Source organism: Neocloeon triangulifer, unplaced genomic scaffold (genome assembly GCF_031216515.1).
Source record: "Neocloeon triangulifer isolate White Clay Creek 2 clone unplaced genomic scaffold, ASM3121651v1 ptg000001l, whole genome shotgun sequence".
NCBI classification, from domain to species: domain Eukaryota; kingdom Metazoa; phylum Arthropoda; class Insecta; order Ephemeroptera; family Baetidae; genus Neocloeon; species Neocloeon triangulifer.
In genome coordinates this window covers 4802352-4823323 of record NW_026775544.1, presented here as the reverse complement: position 1 = coordinate 4823323, position 20972 = coordinate 4802352, and the positions used below count along the sequence as shown (strand labels likewise).

The window sequence follows — 20972 nt, the reverse complement described above, 5'->3', positions numbered from 1 at the left end:
GTAAAATTTTAAATATTCAAATTAAAATAATTTAATAAAATTATTATTTAATAAACTTTTTAAATTTAAGTTTAACTTTATCATCAATAAATTTGTTTTCCATATTGATACTTTTCTTTAATATTCTCAACTCACTTTTAGGGTTTTTTCTTGGGGGTGGCGCTCGTTTACCCTCCTTCTCAAGTTTTGCCTGCTCGTCATCCCAAATCTTCCAGCGGCGCACCTGCTCCTCTCGCATCCTGCAGAAGAGCTGCTGCTTTTGGTCATCGTCAAGCCGCGCCAGCAACTCGGGGTCCACCCACAAGTCCTTCAAGATTTGCTGCAGCATCTTTTACCTTAAGCCTCACCAATCTGCACAACAGAAGAGAAAAACAATGCCTTTATTACAAAACACTAGAAAAAAAGTAAAGAAAATTCTAGCTTGGGAGGGCAGGGAAGTGTGACGCGCGATGCAAAAAAGCCGTGGCGATTAATGCGGAAGTGCATAGCTGTGTTTGTCCTAACTGGATGCGTTCCTTTGTCGCAAATCAGGTTTTGTCCGATGGCATAAGCTCAACGTATGCTACAATTCAGTTTCCCAGAATCAATTTCTCTCTTTTTTATCGGAAATGATGCAGATGTTTTAAGATCTGATATTATACTGCATATGATAAGACGTCGCGAAATAAAACTTTAAATTGTATCTTTTTAATTTAAATTTTCCACTATAAGTAAAGATCATTACAGATTAGTTTTATTATTTATTTATTTATTTATTACTATTATTATTTTATCAAAACGCAATCCCTGCTTGTATTGAGATACAATGAGATAATCATACAAATAAAAATTAAAGATTTTGAGTTAAAAATTTCGCGGGAATGAAAAACGCATAAATATTATATAAAAAGAATATTGTATAAAATCACTATCATTTTAGTCATAATCTAAAAAACCAATAAAATACCAATTAATTTTTAAGTTATCAGTTTTCGTACTCTGTGTTCAATTATAGATTATAATTTTAAGATAATTAAATTGATTGAGATTTTTAGTTTTTCGCATTTTTAAAATATTTACACACCTTGTGATACAAAATAAAGCAAAATCAAATAAAACTAGCCTAGCTTTTTGGAGCACTAGAGCAGTCTGTGCAGGCCAAGCGAGATCTCGCACTTTATGTGTTTAAATTTACCATGACGCGTTCTGCTTTAATAGTGCAGACGGATTGTGTTTGCGCAAAAACTAGAATAAGGCGGTCGAGGTGATCAAAAATGAGTTTACGCAAACATAATTATTTACGTGTGTGGATTCTGAAGGTGCAAACTTCAATTGTATACTTTTATAGCAGGATTTAATCAACTGAGTCACTAAAACATCAGAGTGGCCTCTCGAATTTTATCACTGAATGTGAGTTTTGTGTGAATCATCCAGAAAATCTATCTAAAATTAAACAGAGGGATATTTCTATGGCGATGATATTGTGTTCAAAAAATAATTTATAAGTAATTTTCAAGCGTTAATTTTGGAAAAATAAGTCGCAAGTGAAATCGTTGAAAAAGATTAAAAATTTTAATCCCATTTGCAATAAAATCCTAAAATATCATTAAAAGGGGATATTTGTCTAACACAATTATTATGAATCAGAAATGGCATCAATTCCCAAAGATGCATCGTTAGAATGAATTTTGAAGACAATTCAAAATTCAAATATACTTTTCCCCAGGCAGGAAATTGTAGAAATTAATAAATTTTTTTAAAGCAATGCCCTCGGCTATATATTTGGTATTAAAATGAGAGAAAAGCGGATAGTAAGAGAGAGAATGTGTGCCAATGGACGAATGCACCGCCACAAATGCAATAGTAATAATCACACGATGCGCTTCGCTCGCGGCGCTTCGCTCGCACATATGTTTATAAAAAGTCATAGCGATGGATGCAATAAAAAGGAAGGAACACGGCGATAATCATGCCGCAGACTGGTTTCTCGGAAAAGCCGGACGCTGCTATCTATCCTTCTCTCCATTGTAAACACAGCAAGCCGTGAAATAAAAAACCAACAAGAGAGAAAGATGATAAATCAATTAGCACGCGAGAAAAATGAGGTTAAGGTGGCGCGTCTCTCTCTCTCTCTTTTAATACTTTTTGCGATAAACACCAAGAACGAACTGGAGCCTACCACAATGTGGAAAAAGAGACTATATTCGCTGTATCACATCTCCTCAAAGCGCTATAAAGTGAGCTTACACAGGAACAAATTTAACTTATTGCTGAAAGATTGCTGGAAATTTTCAGGGAAAATTTTTAAATAACAAATAATTTTGAGACCAAGTGCCGAGGGCAAAGTGAAAATCTGACATAACTATTTAAAGTAAGTCATTGAACAAAATTATTTATACTGAATTTTCAATATCTTTAAATACATTTATTCCTCCCACGTATGTGAACTGTACACATACACAAGGTAATTCTAAGTTACAACTCAAAATTGCACAATCTGTATTAAAAAAATGCGGTGAAAATTTTAGCGAAGACCAATGTAAAAGACTCCAGAGTGCAACAACATGCAAAAATCAGGTCTTGATTTGACTTCAACAAAAGCTTCTCCTAGATAAATGCAAATAAATCTAACTCAAATGTTAATACAATATGCTACAACAATTATTTTATTATTTATTATTTATTTATTTATTAATTATTTATTTATTTTTAAAAATATATTTAATACATTATTTCAATTTGATGTCAAATTTTAAAATCTTTTACTTCTTAAAGTTAATATTTTAATATTACAATTTATCTTATTTTTACATTTAAAATTATTAATATTGTTGGAAAAAAAAATATATTTCAAATATTTTATTTAAACAAAAAATTTATAAATTTTACCCCCAAGTAAAGAGAAAGTTGAAAAGGATTACCACAAAACATAAGAATCCAATCAGATATAGTTTGTGTCATTGTATTGTGTGTCTTTGATATATTATATATTGTTGTTTATTCTACTCATACATGAAAAAATGTGTGATATATAACTTAACATTATTACAGAATTGTTACAAAAATAAGTACTTAAGTGAACTTATTTGTAAAATTTAAGGTTCCAAGGATTTTTATTGATTAAAATTCATAATGATAAAAAAAAATTACCACGATGAAGTCGTTTTTTTTTTAAGCATGTGAAAGAGAGGGTAGAACTTTTGCAAAACTTCATTTTACAGTCAGAGAGAGGGAAAAGCCCCTTTTTGAACAAACATTTTACAAGCAGTCTACATCCCACATGGTACCATTTCAACTTTCAGTTTGCACTTTACGCTTGATCACGATTATAATCTGCTCTGCATAGCCAACAAGTTGCAAATCGTGCGGGTGGTTGTGCGGTTTTGAAATATGCTCAATCATGAGCTCATGGTTTTACTTTCCACACACCGACCGCGCAGAGGGGCAGACAATGAGTGCACACAATCAATATATAAATATGAAACTCCATCTTTATAAGGAAAAGCATAAACCGATAACGTTGCAAAATAAATTCAATGCACTCGGCGACCTACTCTGGAACTTTGAAAGGGAAATTGAAAAGTATATAAATGTCGAGCTGGGAAGAAGAAAAAGGACGTTAATTGACCGATCATTGGATTGAAGAGCAAGGTCGTAAAATAAAATGTAACTGGGTCGTGAATATAAACATTAGACGAGAGGTGCTTTCTTCCTCACAGTCAGACTCCATTTCACTCAGAGTCATTTATTTTTCTTCCATTAATTGGCGCCAAGTTGAAGCTGGAAATGTCAATGTGAGTTATTCGGTGCATTATTATTCTGCTCTGAGCGGTGGAGAAAGTAATAATTCAAGATCACGCCCTGCGCCAGGAACTTTATCTTATTAATCGTGGGGCATTCCAGTGAATTTCTATTTCCACAAAAGAAATATTCGTTTGTATAGAAAGTGTGAATTCTGTACAATAATTGAAAATCCTTTTTGCAACGAGCGCCAACTGAGCGATATCGAGTTGCATTCAGGATCAGACATCAAATTCGTGACTTGGATGTGCCATATATCATGTTTTTTTTTTTATATACATACAACTCGAGTGTAGCTAATGTAAGTGTGTGCAAATATGCCAGAGAAAGAGAGGTGAAAGGACTTTGCTTATTTAGAAGGAAATATTTTCCACTCTTGCCCTTTGGCAAAAAACATTTTATAATTATTTTTTCAAGTTCCAATTCTCTCATTTATTTCAGTGAAGAAGAGACGTTCATGGAGTTTTTCCTTGTTGATAAAATTGATTTTTTTTCAGTGCAATAAACAATATTTTTCTTAAATAATTATCAAAATGAAGATTAGCCCATAAAAATTTAGAAAAGGGCCTTTTCATTCTTCTTAACAAATTTGTTTTTATTTATATTAATCGCTTGAGTACAAAAATCAACATGGAAAAGCAGTTTTCCACATTAATATCATTTTGGGATTTCCCTGCTTTGTTAAGAAAAATGAAATTACGAAATGGAATATTTACTTTTAAACAGGCTTATTTCGAAACGAGTTGCCTGATTTTAAAATTCTATTTATTTCGCGGTTGTGTACAAGAGCAGAGAGAAATGCATAATTTATCAACGCAAGTCCTACTTGCAAGGGCCACGGTCAAGTTGAAAACAACGGCTATGTTGCGGTCTTTTAATTGCTAATTTATTGCACCATCTTTTTCGTTCTGGGTTTAATTAACACACACGCGCTCGCAGAAAGTGCACGACCGACTTCAATCAGCTTCCTCTGGCGCGCGTCCATTCACACATTATTCTATACTTTTGAAATATACTAATATTTCAGACATGACTGAGGAATTAAGTGTTTACAAACAAATTGAGAAATGCCACGCAACGGCGTCCAATAAACAAATTATTTTAGGCTTTGTACTGTGGGAAAATTCTTAATGAAGATTGCTTTGAGTGCTTTAAGAGTCAAAAACAGAAGGGGTATAATAGACTTTGGACTTAAAGAATACAAACAGGATAATGAAAAAGAAAATGTATAGTAATCAAATTTTTTAATTTTTGCTGACATTGGATGAAATAAAAAGTAGGTGGCAGGTTGAAAGTCCAAAGATTGTAGAAGGAAAATAAAGGAGTTTATGATTTTCAAAGTTTAAAGATTAAGACTTTGGGTATGTAATAATTATTTTCTTAGCATTAGTTTCATAAATAATTAAATTAATAATTTAGAACATCTATTAAATTTAAAGCTTATAGGTGAGATATTCCTTTCCTAATTTACAATATTGTTAAAATGTCAATGCAATTGTTGATTTAACTTTTTGAATTAAATTAAAATCTATAGATTTATATTTATATTTTTTTTAATGAGACCAGCAGAGATAATTCTTGGTAACGTCATTACTAAATCATTTTTTTTTTGCCATTATATACGATAAAGGTCATTTGTTAAATTTTGAATAATTGTTCAATTATGTCGTTTGTATTTTCTTAACGTAAATCTTATTTTTTTTTTAATAAATATCATTATGATAAAAGTGCATATACAGATTTTAACTTCTGGTTTTTACCTTGAATTTGGATATAATATGAAAATGAAATTGTTTTACCTAATTTTTTGTCTTCATAAAATTAAAATAAAATAACTCTCACCAAAGTTGGTAAGAAATTTAAATTGAGAATTGGTATGGATCTGGAAATTTACATTATATGCAGTCATTTCTATAAAGACATTTGGAATTCGGAATAAACTTTCAGGCTGCTTTCAGGTAATGTAAGATTGACACACTCTGCGTAAAACTGCATGGTGACGCGGTTATTCAGTACGTCGAAGGTATGACCTGAAAATAACGGCCCGAAAGACTTGACCTTTGCCGGCAGACAGAAGGCGCCGCGAGTGCATTCATCACAAGTTGCTTTCTCTCGAGATGGTACACGTCTCACCTCGCGGACCATTAATTGTTAAGAATGGAAAATATATATATATGTATGTGCGAATTTTAGCACACAATTAAGAAAGTCCATCTTTCTTTCAATTAATAATTGCCTCGGAACAATCTATGATAAATTTTCCTCGCTTTCAGTTTTTTACCCCAGATCTCCATTGGTTATAAAAAGGCTAATCACAATAATACCACAAGAATAATACACAGTTTTCATAAATTTGTTATAAATTAATAATAATATAAAAATTCAGTCGATTTTCTCCGAAGCTATATAATTGTTGAAATTATACACCTCGCTTACAATTAGATCAGCCAGACTCGATAATTATACAATTATGATAAGTGCCCGTCAAGGTGATTTGCGGTTATTTGGTTAAACGCAAGAAAATGCTAATGAGTGAGAAACAAACAAAAAGAGAAGTGAATGACTTTATCAGCAATCATCTGACGGCACGTGTGTTCTTATAACACTGAAGAAAAAATTATTCTCAAATATTTTCACAACTTAGTAAGTGCGTCACTGCACTTCCGCCGACAGTGGAGTGTGCTTGTCTTTCGGAATAGCGACGAGTGCCACGTGTGTTTTCCATTCAATTGCGATTTCCTCCCGCACATACCCTGATCAGTATGCGTTTTACGCATCAGCGAACGTCAATGAGATCTAAATCAATTATTAGAGAGTGAAAAGGAGAGAAGTTGATACGCACAAGGCACTGCGGATGAAACTATTTGAAATATCCGTCAAAGAAAGGAGACTGTGGTGCTTAAGTAATTAAGATTGCACGATTTCCTGTCAAAATTTTATGTAATGGCGACACTAAATTAAGTTTTGATCGTCAAAATGGGGGATATTTACATGCTTCGTTGGGATTTGATGGTAATCATAGCATCTGAAATGTGAATCTCCCAAAAATATTTGTAATAATGGGTAATAATATTAATTTTGGTTATTTAGCTATCATTTATTTATCGTCATTTAAACATATTTTTAACATAAAATATAATTAAATAATTTTTCAAATATATTCATTTATTAATTAACCCAGAATTAACCTTTTTAAAATTATGAAACATTAACATATATGTTAATAACAGCTGATCAAGTATATTAATAATCAATAAATAATAAGACCATGTTAAGAAAAAATCACGCGGGTCACGTTAGAAAATTTAAAGGTCAAGATCGCATCTTTGATAAAAAAAAATAATAATAATTTATTTGCAGATGTAGGAATCGCGTTTTCTAATGCCGGCAAAGAAAAATGTGCGAAACAAAATCCGGTCTTGCGACTTTTTTATTCCTAATCTGTGTGATGTATTTTAAGCTCGATCTACTTTCTCAATTCTCGTTGCATGCTAAATCATTAAAAAAGTACAAGCAAGTCCAAAGGCAATAAATCTGAAAATCACACACACGCACTTCTTCGCCGGCATAACGGAACTGCTGCTCTTTTTACGTTTTTGTTCATTAGGTTTGCGGGTCAGCTGTTGGCTTCACACTCGGTACGCTCCAACGACCAAGTGGATGCCTCTAATAAATTGCAACGCGAAAAGTGTATAATAAATCATATTTAAGAATTTCCATTAGGCGTCCGAAAAATTCACACGGATCCGAATCGCTGCATTTCTCCACGGCAATTAGACAGCTGGTTTCTAATTGTAAGCTGGAAGTAACAAAAAATACTTTTGCGTCACTTTCGCGTGATGTCATCTGCAGATTTGACGCGCGTGACAATCGCCAGAATTCGGGCAAATAATAAAATAAATGGGGAAATGAATTTTGTGACATTCGAAGCTGCACCATAACAATTAAAAAAAAAACAATAGTCTCAACGGCGCCTCTCCCTTTTGGTTTTATTTTGATAAAAAAAGGACTTAAAGGGAGCGCCGTCGGTTTAATGCGCCTTAATTGATTTCGAGCTGCTGCTGCCGACAAACAAAGGCACTTTTCTTTTTGCTGCCGTTTGTATAATCAGATTGGCCCACCGATTTATCTGCTGCGCGAACATGGATTACGTTTTTTGCCTACGCTGGAGAACGCGAGTTACTTAATCAGGCACTCAAACCAGCCGTATAATCTGCATTTTGATCTTTTTACAAGAGGTATTGACAGCAACTGCTCTTACTGATGATAAAACATCGGATCAGAGCAAAGAAAAATGTAACTAATTATTTGCAAAAATGCAAAACATATTTAAAAAAGCACACCATACAAGAAGGACATTATAATTTCAGTTTTTTTCCCATTTTAAAGTTAGAGTAAATCTAAATAATTAAGAAAAATGGCAATGTTTCACAATTATAATAAAAAATGTACAAGTAATTCCATTTTTTATATCCCAAATATATCAATTTAATTCAAAACAACAAAATATTCAGTTTTTTTTTACAAAACCACGCAGTTATTTTTCTGTTTATGCAGAATAATATATTTTAAGTTTTAATCGACTAAAATTGGCCTAAATTAGTGGTGATCTGGAATTTAACCGTTGTTTTGTAGCATAAAACCAAAATTCTTTTCAAACTCCCCTGTTAAAAGCAGACCATTTTTGCTTGCTTATTTTCGCATTTTTCGCAAATTTTTAAACAGTCTTAAAATCTACGAACAAATAAACTTCATTTTTTGATAGGTTACAAAAAATAGATAAAGACAACTTCAGGTCGAGTTATTTAAAAAAAACTTGCTCACTTCTTTTTGGCGTGGGCAATATGTCATAATTTAACAATATTAGCGCGATCACTGCTTCCAAGAACCTTTCCGACATGAAAGCTGTGTCTGCCAATTATGCATGCCACTTCCTCTCCACTCGATTTCATAATCTCAATCTTTCCCTGCGTGCAAAAGTGACATCGGCACAACTTATTAGGCAGAGCGGCGCGACTCGGGCGCATAATCGTCGTCGGTCGGCGATATGTGTGACTTGTGTACAACCTTGAATGCCGCGCGTAAGAGCAAAAAACTCGTTTTTGTATTTGCCATGGGAATTAACGTTTTGCAGCTTTTGTGTTCTCTCGCGGCAGGTACACATCAGCAGCAGGCGATTCTCTCATTCTCAACTTCGCGGGTGAGAAAATAAATATTGTATATGGTCGGTGCAGCAGAGGAATGTGAATTTTTCGGATCAGCGCGAGACACGGTTTTCAAAGACAAGACCTTAAAAAAATTACTTTAAAATTTAAAAAATTTTATTTTTAAAAATATAATTTAATAATTACTTGAAATATATATTTTAAATAACCTAATTTTACATTTTTTTGCCGTTTTAATTTATTTTATCATGTTATTTAAAATTTCTTTTATTTAAACTTATATTTAGTTATATGTTTATTTTAATCAAATTTTTTCAATGAGTTTGACATACATATTACAGAATATACAGAATAGATTATTTATATATTAAATTGTAGTTAAAAACTACAGATGGTTAACATAGGCAGACATAGATAAAAATGAAAAATTTGTTTTCTAATCAACAAGGAAAGTTGTTTCGAGCCGGATTTCAAGCTTGAAAGTGTCAAAAATTGCAGACGGAGACATGCGATTTCTGTCGGAAGTGTCACGTAACAAACAAGTCACACTTCCGTGCGCTCTTCGGTGCACCCAAGAACGAAAGTGCAATTTCCTTTTCCTCTACTCGAGGTGGCGACAAATCCAAGCGATTGTGTAACTGCAGGACGACTGTGGTATAATGCAAGCGTTTCTCATTGTTTCTCACTACTTTTGTGAGTCACATCGATTGTGTTCCATTTGGATTCAAGGCACATCCTAACAAAGACATGGGCATGAGCAATAAGCCGTTCTGTCGCCAGCCATGCCTTTTCCCAGCCGCGGCTGCCGACGTGGCGCCGCGCAACACTTTTTTCCTCCCAGATTCTTTATTATTTTTCTTATTCTTGAAATAATTACATGCATCCAAACCGTTCCCTGCTCTCGCCGGACAATGGGATTCCGCAGCCTCGAAGCAGTGATTTTTTCTCGAGATCGAAGACAAAAGATATGTAATGGATTCGCATACTGCGTGTGTAACGGCAACACTTTTCCCAGAAAGGAGAATTCGGCAGATGCTCACAGTTCGTTATCTCGTCAGTTGATAAATGGATCCCATTGTTCGCCGGATTTATTGATATCTCTCTGGAAAAAAATTGTTACCAAAAAGGAAAAAATTCGTCTTGAAATAATATTTAAAATATAACAATAGAATAATGTATTGAGTACATTTTAATTTCTTTAGTGAAGTTCGATTCCTTGGTAAACTTGAACAAATTTTCGCGTTTTTCCTGTATTAAATTGAAATAAAATTCAATAAGTTGGAAAACATGAATTTTTATTTTCATTTTTTATTAGTAATTTTCTTACCAAAATCAAATTAATTTCACTTGATAATAACTGATTATACAGAATTTGATGTTTCATTATTCACAACATTCATTTCGAACAATAATCAACTTTTTTTGATAAGAATTAATCTAACTCCTACAACTCAGTAGAAATATTATCGAGCTTTTTTATTGGGATGATAGATCGCAATTCTGTTGTGGTTATAAATTAAACCATAATTCGAATATATTTTCTTTAATGTGCGCGCAATGAAATGCCGAAATTTATTTAAAAATATCGCAACATCATAATATGTTTTAATCTTAAATAACTGATTTAATGTAATGAATGTTATGAAAAATTGATAGAAGATTATAGAAAATAAAATTTCTACGGTAAATTAAAAAAAAAATTAAAGATGATTGTTTCAGAAATAGATAATATTCAAATTTGACTGAATTGTATTTTTCTTCTACAGAAAAATTGATTCAAATGAATAACAATGATTTGCTACTTTTTATAACGTTGTTATGATTCGAACTCACAAAAAGGCGCTGATTCTGTTTGGATACTTTTATTGAGTACTTAGCAACACCACTGCCTCGGCGAGTGCATGTGCAAGACTGACTTTGCTTGCGATCGCCGAGGCTCTCTCGAGCAGGCAGGTGAAAGGTAATAATAATAATAGGAACACTAAATGAACAACAAGTAATAGAGAGGGCTTTGGTATTTTGATAAACCGAGGTACTTTCAAATGGCTCTAGGCCTATTTGCATATAGATTGGGGAAACCTGGCCGGATCGGTAATTAATAGTAAATAGGCTTGGTCTCTTTATTGATAAAGAAATCAATAAATATAGAATAATGCAGTTAGTGCAATAAGAGATAATATAATAAAGGTAACGGAACCGGTCCCGATATAACACCCCACGCGCAAGATGAAAGTCTGTCCTCAGACTTTCGAAGATGGAATTCAGCTCTACTAAATATGAGTTCCGTTAATTTCCGTTAATTATATTCTTTCTATTATTGCACAAACGATTACAATCAATAGAATTTTCACAGGAAAAATTAAAGAAATCCAATATTAGTACAATTTAAATGAACAATATTATATAAAGAAACAATACATATAATACTTTTTTTTTTTTTTTACAGTTTAGGTAGCGGTAGGTGTAGCATCAGCGGTCACTTAGGAAATTAAATTTTTATTAAGAAATTAACCCAGATGATTTTTGAGTCATGCAATTTAGGAATAACGAAAGGGATATGTCATTTTAAAGTCAAAACATTGTAAGTTTGCAGTTAATTCTTGATGGTATATGGTTACAGTAGGTTTTAATTAAGTGTGAAAAATCGGAATTTTTTAGTATTCTAAAGCTGAAATAGGATTTTTTTTTTTTTTTTTTTTTTTTTTTTAATTCAGAAAAATTTCTAGGTCGGATAATAAAATAGAAATAACAAGAGGTAATAACTAATAATGTCTAAAAAGGGTTTAAATAGTGAACAAAATAGCGAACGAATATCAAGATAAAAAAACTTGAAAGGTATAACGCATATCGAGTAAAATTAATTACATCCCAAAACCAATGTTTAAATTCTTTAAAACAATCAATAATATCATTTCATTCAGAGTGCATATAAAAAAGAAAAATTTAAGAATATAAAACTGAGTAAAGAGAAGATTTTAAGAGTGGATTGTTTTTGGAATTGAAATAGAATATTCATTCTTGGTATTGGTACAGGCTGGGAATAGGATACAGGAGAATGGCAAGAATACGTAAATAAATGCGGGTGGTTGTTGGAAGTGCGCACTACATATAATTTTCACAAGCTTTGCAAGTATCGCACCGTAATTTAGGATCGGCAAATTGGTTTTTGGAAAAAAAAGGCACACGCAACATAAATTTTGCTTAACGAGCACCGAACACTCGACTTTTTCACCACTATTGTTATTATGCATAAGTTAGTTTGATAACTTAAAACTCAGTCGTATTTCGAGTTGACTTGATATGACTTGACGCAGAGAGAAGTATTTTCGGTTTTCGGTCAGGGGGTGGAGGTATGCAAATTTCACTTTCTCTTTTCATTTTTACCACAGTTCACAGTCAGCCACTGATTGTTATTTAATTCGCCATTGCGGAGGCCGGCTAGATGGATTTTTGAATTGTCGGCGTATGCGTTTTGCAAGGTCACTTTCGGAAACACTCATTTCATTGTCTTTACCAGTAAATAGTTTCCCTAACTTTCTACCAGGAGAATAGTAATATTTGTCAATCAATGTATCAAAAATTTGACTTAACACATTCTCATAGCCTCTCTCGTTTTCACATGCTAACATATTTGTATCGGCAAAAGAAATAAAATCAAAGCTTTTAGATTTCTCACTTACTACATCAAGAACAGATGCAGGTATTTTGTTAAGCTCTGCAGACTTTTGTTTGTCAATTCGGGAATGTTCATATAATTTGATTTCGTCACTCACTTCGGGATTTTCGCTCACTGGTGAGCCAGGTTCGTCGAACACCTCAGATTTGTTGGACGCATCAGGTGACACTCTGGAAGAAACAGGTTCGTCGGATTGAAGAAACTCGTTGAAGACATTGGCTTTGTCAAATATCACGGGCTCTTTGATCTGCACAGAATCTTTGAACGCCACAAACTGGTCGCCGTTTGCTGGTTTTTGCAGCATTTCAGGTGTCCCTTCCGGAACATCTTGCAGCACAACAGCTGCACTTTTGCTACACAGAAGTACACTAGGGTCGTTGATCGTCTTTCTTGTATTTAGCTCCTCTAGCGCCTCAGGCTTCTCTCGTTCGGCAGGCTTGTCTCGAAACTTTGGAATTTCTTTCGCCACGAGCTGCGTTATAGGCTCTCCTTTCTCTTCCAGCTCGTTGCGAGCCTCAGACTCTTCTTTTGACTTTATCTCATCACAAACCTCTGGCTCTTTTTGCACCTCTAGTTTGTACAGAACCTCTGGCTCTCGCTGCACCTCTTCAGGCTCTTGCTCGTATTTAGAAAGGTGACACTTAACATTTTTCTTGCTTACTTTTTTCTGTCTGCTTGCCTTTTTCCTTTTCCATACCCTTTTCTTTATGCTGACTACCTCTTCACACGCAGCGGCCGCCTCATCCTTTTCCCTCTTCTCATACTTGGCAGGCTTCAAGTGTTCATCAGGCTTCTGTACCATTGTAGGCGCAGCTTCTCGAGCCGCAGCCGCAGCAGCCTCACGAGTCGCAGCAGCTTCACGCGCCTCAGCTTCCTTTCGCGCAGCCGCATGACGCACCTCAGCTTCCTCTCGCGCAGCCGCCTCTCGCGCAGCTGCCTTGTGTTCAGCAGCCTCTCGCGCAGCAGCGTTTCGCCTATCATAAATCTCCCGTAGGACTGCCATGGACTCAGCTTCTATTCGCTCAGCTACCGCTCGGGCAGCAGCAGCCTCTTTCGCAGCCGCCTGTCGCGCAGCAGCCTTTCGCGCAGCCTCCTCTCGTGCAGCCTCCTTTCGCGCTGCCTCCTCTCGCGCAGCCGCCTCTCGTGCAGCTGCTTCAGCAGCCTCTCGCGCAGCAGCGTGTCGCCTATCATAAATCTCCCGTAGGACTGCCATGGACTCTGCTTCTATTCGCTCAGCTGCCTCTCGAGCAGCAGCAACTCGCGCAGCAGCCTCTTTCGCAGCCGCCTGTCGCGCAGCAGCCTTTCGCGCAGCCACTTCTTGCGCAGCAGCCTCTCTCGCAGCCGCCTCTCGCGCAGCCGCCTCTCGTACAGCTGCCTCTTGTGCAGCAGCCCTTCGAGTAGCAGCCTCTTGCGCAGCAGCTTTTCGCGCAGCAGCCTCTCGTGCTGCAGCCTCTCGTTCAGAAGTCGTCTGCGTCTCCTTGCGCGCTGCTCTGCGAGCTCTCTTTGCAGCTCTGTTCTGTCTCGCAGTTTCTATTCGTGCAGCCTTTGTTGTTTCTCGGTCTTGATTTGCACTCTGGGAGAGAGTGTAATTATCTTCAGAATCTTCTCTCTCTGTGGTCTCGAAATGAAGAATAACTCTTCCCTCTCGCTCTTCAACGTAGAAGGTCAGTTCCTTTCCTTCGAGAGCTGCCTGCACCGCTCGCATCCGGATCGCTGCCTGCACCGCTCGCCTCCGGATCGCTACGGACAAAGTAGCGTGTTCCTCGGTTTCAAAATGCATTATCTTCGAAACTATATCAAGCTCATCAGCTTCATCGTAAAATTCTGTTACGTCCAGTTCCTCAGATTTATGGCGCGCTTTGGCTCTAAGGAGCGCCTGCAGCTTTTTGCGCGCCTTTTCTTCCTTAGATATATTTGTCTCAAAATTCATATTGTCAATGTTTGCTTACGGAACGAGTATGGAGAAAACGAACAGCATGTAGCACCGGTACCTTTGACCTCGATCTTCAGGCGACTCTTGCTAACAAACTTGTTCGGCAGATGAGATGATGAACATCCTTCAGTTGCGATTGGGAATTGATGTGGCCGAGGATCTCGGTCTTCTAGTTGCACGACCCAAACTCCTTCAGCACGGAGTTCACGCTTCAACACGATCTATAACTCAGTTCGTGGAAACTAACTTGCACACGCAGGTGTTGCACGGAGATAGCCCTCGAGCGTTGTCTCCACTTTGCACACTTCCTCTTGTGTACCAAAAGTACTCCAAACAACTCAGGTTACCTTCGCTGAGTTACAGGCACAATCTGTGGTTCGAGACGATCTTTAGGATTCTCTTCAGGGTTAGCTCTCGAGCGTTGACACCCTAGAATCCCACCGCTGCCACCAAAAAGTCTGTTATGATTCGAACTCACAAAAAGGCGCTGATTCTGTTTGGATACTTTTATTGAGTACTTAGCAACACCACTGCCTCGGCGAGTGCATGTGCAAGACTGACTTTGCTTGCGATCGCCGAGGCTCTCTCGAGCAGGCAGGTGAAAGGTAATAATAATAATAGGAACACTAAATGAACAACAAGTAATAGAGAGGGCTTTGGTATTTTGATAAACCGAGGTACTTTCAAATGGCTCTAGGCCTATTTGCATATAGATTGGGGAAACCTGGCCGGATCGGTAATTAATAGTAAATAGGCTTGGTCTCTTTATTGATAAAGAAATCAATAAATATAGAATAATGCAGTTAGTGCAATAAGAGATAATATAATAAAGGTAACGGAACCGGTCCCGATATAACAACGTTTCTATCTGATTTAATTTTAATGAGATTCACGCGCCAGCAAATCGGCGTCACCTCGCCGCATAATTTCCAAGCAAATTGACATTAAATTAATTTTATACGCCGCCGCTTACTCCTTTTGAAATCAACCCACTCCGCATCTCTTATTTGCATCTTAATGTATGCAAAAACCCTCGTTCATATTATACAAATGAAGCTAATTTTCTCAAATGAAAAAGGAAACTGGCTATAAAATTAATGAAACGCGAGAAGGTAGTGTCTTTTTTAAAACTGGTACACTCGCGTGCAAATGTGAAGTAAAAATAATTGGCGCCGGTTTGCCAAAAGAAAAGTGTCACTCATTCGTGCATGACCAATTTACATATAATTTTTCTTCCGACGCTAAATACGGGCAAGCAATAAATTTGAAAAGGTGGGAGGGAAATTAATGCTTTGGAAAAAGGGCAAAACCCTGTTCGCGCGTCGAAAGGGATATAAAATTCCGCCCGTGCGACCTAGGCAGTCGTTAATTTGCCCATTATCGGCGCTGCCGAGGTGCGAAGGAGTTCAACGAGCTCGTCTGTCTGCCCACGACCAAACGTATAAATTTTCTGAAACGGTTGTCTCTCTCATGAGAAAGAAAGGCATAAAGCACCACGGCGGCGGATTTTTGCCACTCATTCCACACGGACTTTGATTGAATTATTCAGCACTTTGGTGAAATCTCAAAATTTACCGTTTAGTGCGGTCGGAGCGATGATTTCCTCGTTGAAAATAGTAATTACCGGTACGGGTATAAAGTGAGACGTTGGTTATTGACACTGGTTGATTGTTGCCGACGGGGAGAAAGTACAAAAAATTGGATTGTAAAAATTTAATGGAATTGAGGGTAGTGCGTTATTAAAAATACAAATAATACAATCAACAAAGGAGTTTTTCTTTCTTATTTTCTGTCTCGCCTCCAAGAACAGGAATCTCCGCTTGATTTGAATATGTTGGGTGTAACAAAAGGTTTTTTTGCAAATCATTATAATGGGATGTACAAGAAGGCTTGGCGCGAAATGAGGTTAATGACACCGAGGGTTTTGTTTGGCATAGTAAGAAGACTCTTTTAATTGAATTTTTTGGCCACATGTTTTGCATTTCGATGAGGCGAGGATATGCATTAATTCAACAATGGCTGATGGCGTTGGACGGAGATCTCGCCGCGATGCCTAATAAGTTTTGCTTGCACGGTGAATCTCAACAACATAAAAACACCGCATTTTTTTATCTTGATGGTGAATTGAATGAGGAGAAGCTTCTTGAATTAAATAAACTGCAGTGACCACACCGTTGAAATAATTAGCATGAAGATGCAATTAGATAATGGACGCTCCGATGCAGAATAATTGCTTTTTGCATCCAATAAAAAAGAAAGTTAGACAAACAGTTTTAAAAGAGATTTATTTGATGACTCTAAAAAATGCTAAGAAATTCACTATTAAATATAAAAATTACAATGCTCTTATTAATTTGTATGATTTACTTTTAATAAAAATCCTAGACTGACTGAGATTTACGTAAAATAATTAAAGTTTTAGGTGGAAAAAAGTATTTAAAGATTTATTTTTAACATGCAAAAATTTTGACCTGTTTGGTCAAAGTGATGATAAAAAACTGATAAAAAAAAATACAAACAATTTTTTAGCTCAATAAACAAATTTTACTCGTTTATATAAATCCTTATTCCTGGTATAATTATTGCTATATCATTTTTTTTTAGTTCAAATTATCTAACTTTACTAAATATCAAGAAAAAATCAAGTAGAGCTAAAAATAGAAAATATAAATTTAATATATAAAAATAATAATAATAATCTGAGAAAGTGGTGGAAAGCAAAGCAGTAAACATCACCAATTAAGCAAGCCTGATAAAGCTCGCAGCACACTTTTTTTTAGGCACGCCTATTATGCACCGATTTGGCTATTGGTGCGAAAATTAGGTCCATAAAAACCTAGAAAACCGCAATTAAACCTAGAGAACGTGCTTCTTCTTTCGTCTCCTTTCATTACGAAAATAATTCTTTTATGTTCCACAGAAAAATAATTGGGCTGGTTAGAACCAAACACGCGTTTGACTAATTAGCTGATAGGGCAGCTGACTGTGCTGTAGAAAGTTATAACGAATGGCAACAACTATCACTTTTGTAGTACTTGTCTGATCCCATAGTGGAATTTCTCATCGCTTACAGACAGAAGAAATTCCTCTTTCGATTTAGAATGCAAAGAGAAGTGCTGCCGAAGAATATAAAAACAAAAAATGATTTATTCAAAACTGATTGGACGTCTGGCGCCGGGTCTGCGCGGCCGAAAATTGAATTTTTGATTGTTCTCACGTATGCATTTAACAATTCCAAACACGTCAAAAGAAAAATAAAAATCTATCTGCTGATTCCCAGAACTTCAGGCGTGTCCGAGCGGCGGCTTTTATCTGCTCGTTTACTCGCAATGAGGTCTTTTTGCGCGTAAATATTTGCACAAAATTTACCAAAGTTTCGTCCCCTTTGCAGCAAACTCTCTTTATTTTGTCGTTGGTTTAATCAGAGCAGCGAGAGACTCACAGGCGCAGTTTGACAGATAAGATTATTCTGCGTCGCACGTTTTCCCGCATTTTCAGTTTTGAAATGATCCAAGCATCGACGGGGCGCAGCAGTCGAGTTCGTAAATCTCGTGCTCAATGACGGACACCAAACACGTGATTCGCTTTGTGGACGAAAACACAGATTTTAAATGTTTTTGCGCATGACTAGTTTGTTGACTTAAAATTTTCAAGTCACGTTTTAATTCGGTACTTCCACCATTACCAATTTTACAGGAAGGACGCCCATCACAAAACAAAAGGAAGATGACAGAATAAAAGATGAAAGTTAGAAGCGGTTTATTAATTTAGTAATTGGCTTTTTTTAAATTTTAAATTTTTTAAGTAGTTAAAAAATGAATTAATAAATGAACCAAATGAACTTCATTTTTGCCATTTTGAAATAATTCTTTGATTTAAAAAGCAGGAAAATCTACGTAGAAGTATTTGCATGCTCCCTTTTCCCCTCTTTTGTTTTGCAGCCTGCGTGGCGTGACTAATTCGAATTCCCAAACAGAAGCGAGTCAACCCCAAACGCTCATCTCTGCACCCTCTTTAGCCACGGTCACAGGGAGAAAGATCATTTATTTAGCATAATCCTGTTTTCGCCCCCATGTCTGCAATCACATTTATTATTAGCCCGATTCTCCCTTGCCGAAATACACAGAGCGTCTGGCGTTTTATGACCGGAAAGCTTTGGCTTCAAAGACAGGTCTGTGTGAGTTTTGCGTGCACGGGGGCGACAAAGACGAATTTCTAGAAGAGATGCATTGGAATCTGCAAATTTTTCTCACATTATACCGGCAGTTCTTGAAATAAAAGTGAAGAAATTGATAAAACACAAAATAAATTGCAAATGCGCTAGTAAATTCTGTGAAAATCATTTACCAAATTATATGTATGATCATTATAAAATAATTAAAACCGGTTAATTGCGTACAAAATTTGGTGAGAAATTAGAATTCAATATCTTTTACATATTTAAAAAGACATATATTTGATTTGGATCTAAAGTAAATGATCTTTATTATTTTTTAATTAAAATTTGTCTTATTGCAACTTATCTAGAATTGTCTATAGGATAATAATTACCAATGTGGATTACTTTAAATAAAAAGAATTAACTCTTGAAATAGCTTGGAATGAAAACAGGAATCATACCAGCGTAATAGAATGTGCTGACTCACCGTTGGGGGTCTGAGAAAGTTAATGAAAATAACAAATTTCATTTTGGTTCATTGTAATCATTGTTATAAATTCAGGTCAAATACCAATTTATTATTCTATTTGTGGGAAAAGCCCGCAATGGAAACTGACATGCGAAATTTAAGCAAAACTCACACCCACGCGATAATAGACCCATAATTATGAAATCCAAAAACGGTTGATCTGAGTCATCGCCTGTTTCTACATATTTTTAGTTTGGTTCCGGTTGGCGAAATTTGCGATGTTTCCAAATACATTCAACACCTTCGCACAAAATCAATTTTCTCTCTGGTGTGTGAGTTGTGAGTCAAAGCCCAACCTCAGAATCCGAATCAGATTGGCTTTAATGAAAAGAGTGGCACGTCATCCACCGCTCTCGCATCTGCTGCCGCCGCCGCGTCTCTCTCTCTCTCATTATTTGGTGTGTGCTGGAACTGAAAGCCACGGGCATGCATAACGGCACCACGTGCATGTGCACTCGTCTCATTTTTAACGATATCACACGGTACTCTGCTCGATTATTATTGCGCGTCGGCCTACAATTTTGCCGTGCGCCAAATGCTCGGGCTCGCTCTCCGCCAGCTCATCATTATTGTGCACCAATCTCGCGCTCTAGTCTATTGTTTTTTTTTCTTGGTTCTATTTAGCATGCAAGGCACGCAGAAACAAATAATAGTTTTTTATTTTGAAATGTTATATATTTGTATAAAATATAGGTTGTTTAGGGGCTAAATGCGTCACTATAACAAGCATAATGAACTAATCTTTGTGTATTAAGTGAATAATAAATATAGTTCTATATTTTCCCCAGACTGATGATTCACAGAAAAATTGTGCTGGACACAACAGGAATAGTAAGTAAGGAAGTAAGCTCACTTTCAGCTCCCAAGAGATTGGAACTAAAATTAGGACCGTATTTTAGTCCCACTTTATTTTTCATTTAAAACTCTATTTGATTAAATTTTTTGTTTAATTAATAATAAAAAAAATTGATAACTGTAAATTTATTTGATGGAACTCCTTTTTGGCATTATAAAATCCAGTCTTCACAACATTCCTAAATTTTTTTGTATAGATTATCGGATGTCAATAGAAAATTAATACAACACCTTTTTTGTAAAGACTATAAAAAAAACCTGTTAAATCTGATTTATTAAAAAATAAAGTTTAGTTCTATTTTGATAGCAAATTTTTTTTTGAATCTATGTTCTACTACCAGATACTCTGTGAAGAACAATTTCAGCAAATCAAAGAAATCCAGCAATGGTCCAGCTGTATTTTTTCTCTCGTGTATTATGTTTGCAAATTGATGTGAGCTCTTGATGCCTATCTACAAATTATCATTTCACTGTCTGCTTGAGATGCAAGAACCGACTACCTAATTGTTTACAATTTTTTGCTGCATCGCTTTCAGCATTATTTTTTTGGGCAATTAATATCAGGGCTCAACAAGCCACGTCATTTGTTTACCCGCATCTCCCATTTGAAATCATGTGTCCATTAGCACGGTCTGAATCTCTTTTTTGCGCCGCCAGAGATTCAGCGGCCTTGCTAAATTACGGTCCGGAGCCGGCTAGACTAGGAGGAAAGGCTGACGAGAAATACAAAAAATGTGAAACGTTTATTTTGGAGCCAACTCGAAACAATCCGAGGAAGGATTTATTAAATTTATCGACTCTATTATTTGAAAGGCGTCAACTCGATTCGCACACCCGATCAATGCCCTACCACAGTATGGTAATTCAAAGATCAT

The 20972-nt window shown here is 35.9% G+C and overlaps 2 protein-coding genes across 2 annotated transcripts in view; both read right to left on the bottom strand.

Annotated features, from left to right (window-relative positions):
- Positions 1 to 20972, bottom strand: part of LOC132194807 (SH2 domain-containing protein 4B-like) — a 31325-nt gene that overhangs the window by 2490 nt on the left and 7863 nt on the right. Inside the window, exon 2 of the mRNA XM_059616317.1 lies at positions 136 to 351. Coding sequence (XP_059472300.1) covers positions 136 to 328 — 193 coding nt within the window. The 5' untranslated portion in view covers positions 329 to 351. The remainder of the gene's footprint in view (positions 1 to 135; positions 352 to 20972) is intronic.
- LOC132192859 (uncharacterized abhydrolase domain-containing protein DDB_G0269086-like) lies at positions 337 to 13834 on the bottom strand. The gene is made up of 2 exons (XM_059613040.1): positions 12626 to 13834; positions 337 to 351 (listed from the first exon to the last, which is right to left on the bottom strand). Exons 1-2 carry the CDS (start codon positions 13832 to 13834, stop codon positions 337 to 339), a joined length of 1224 nt encoding a protein of 407 aa, XP_059469023.1.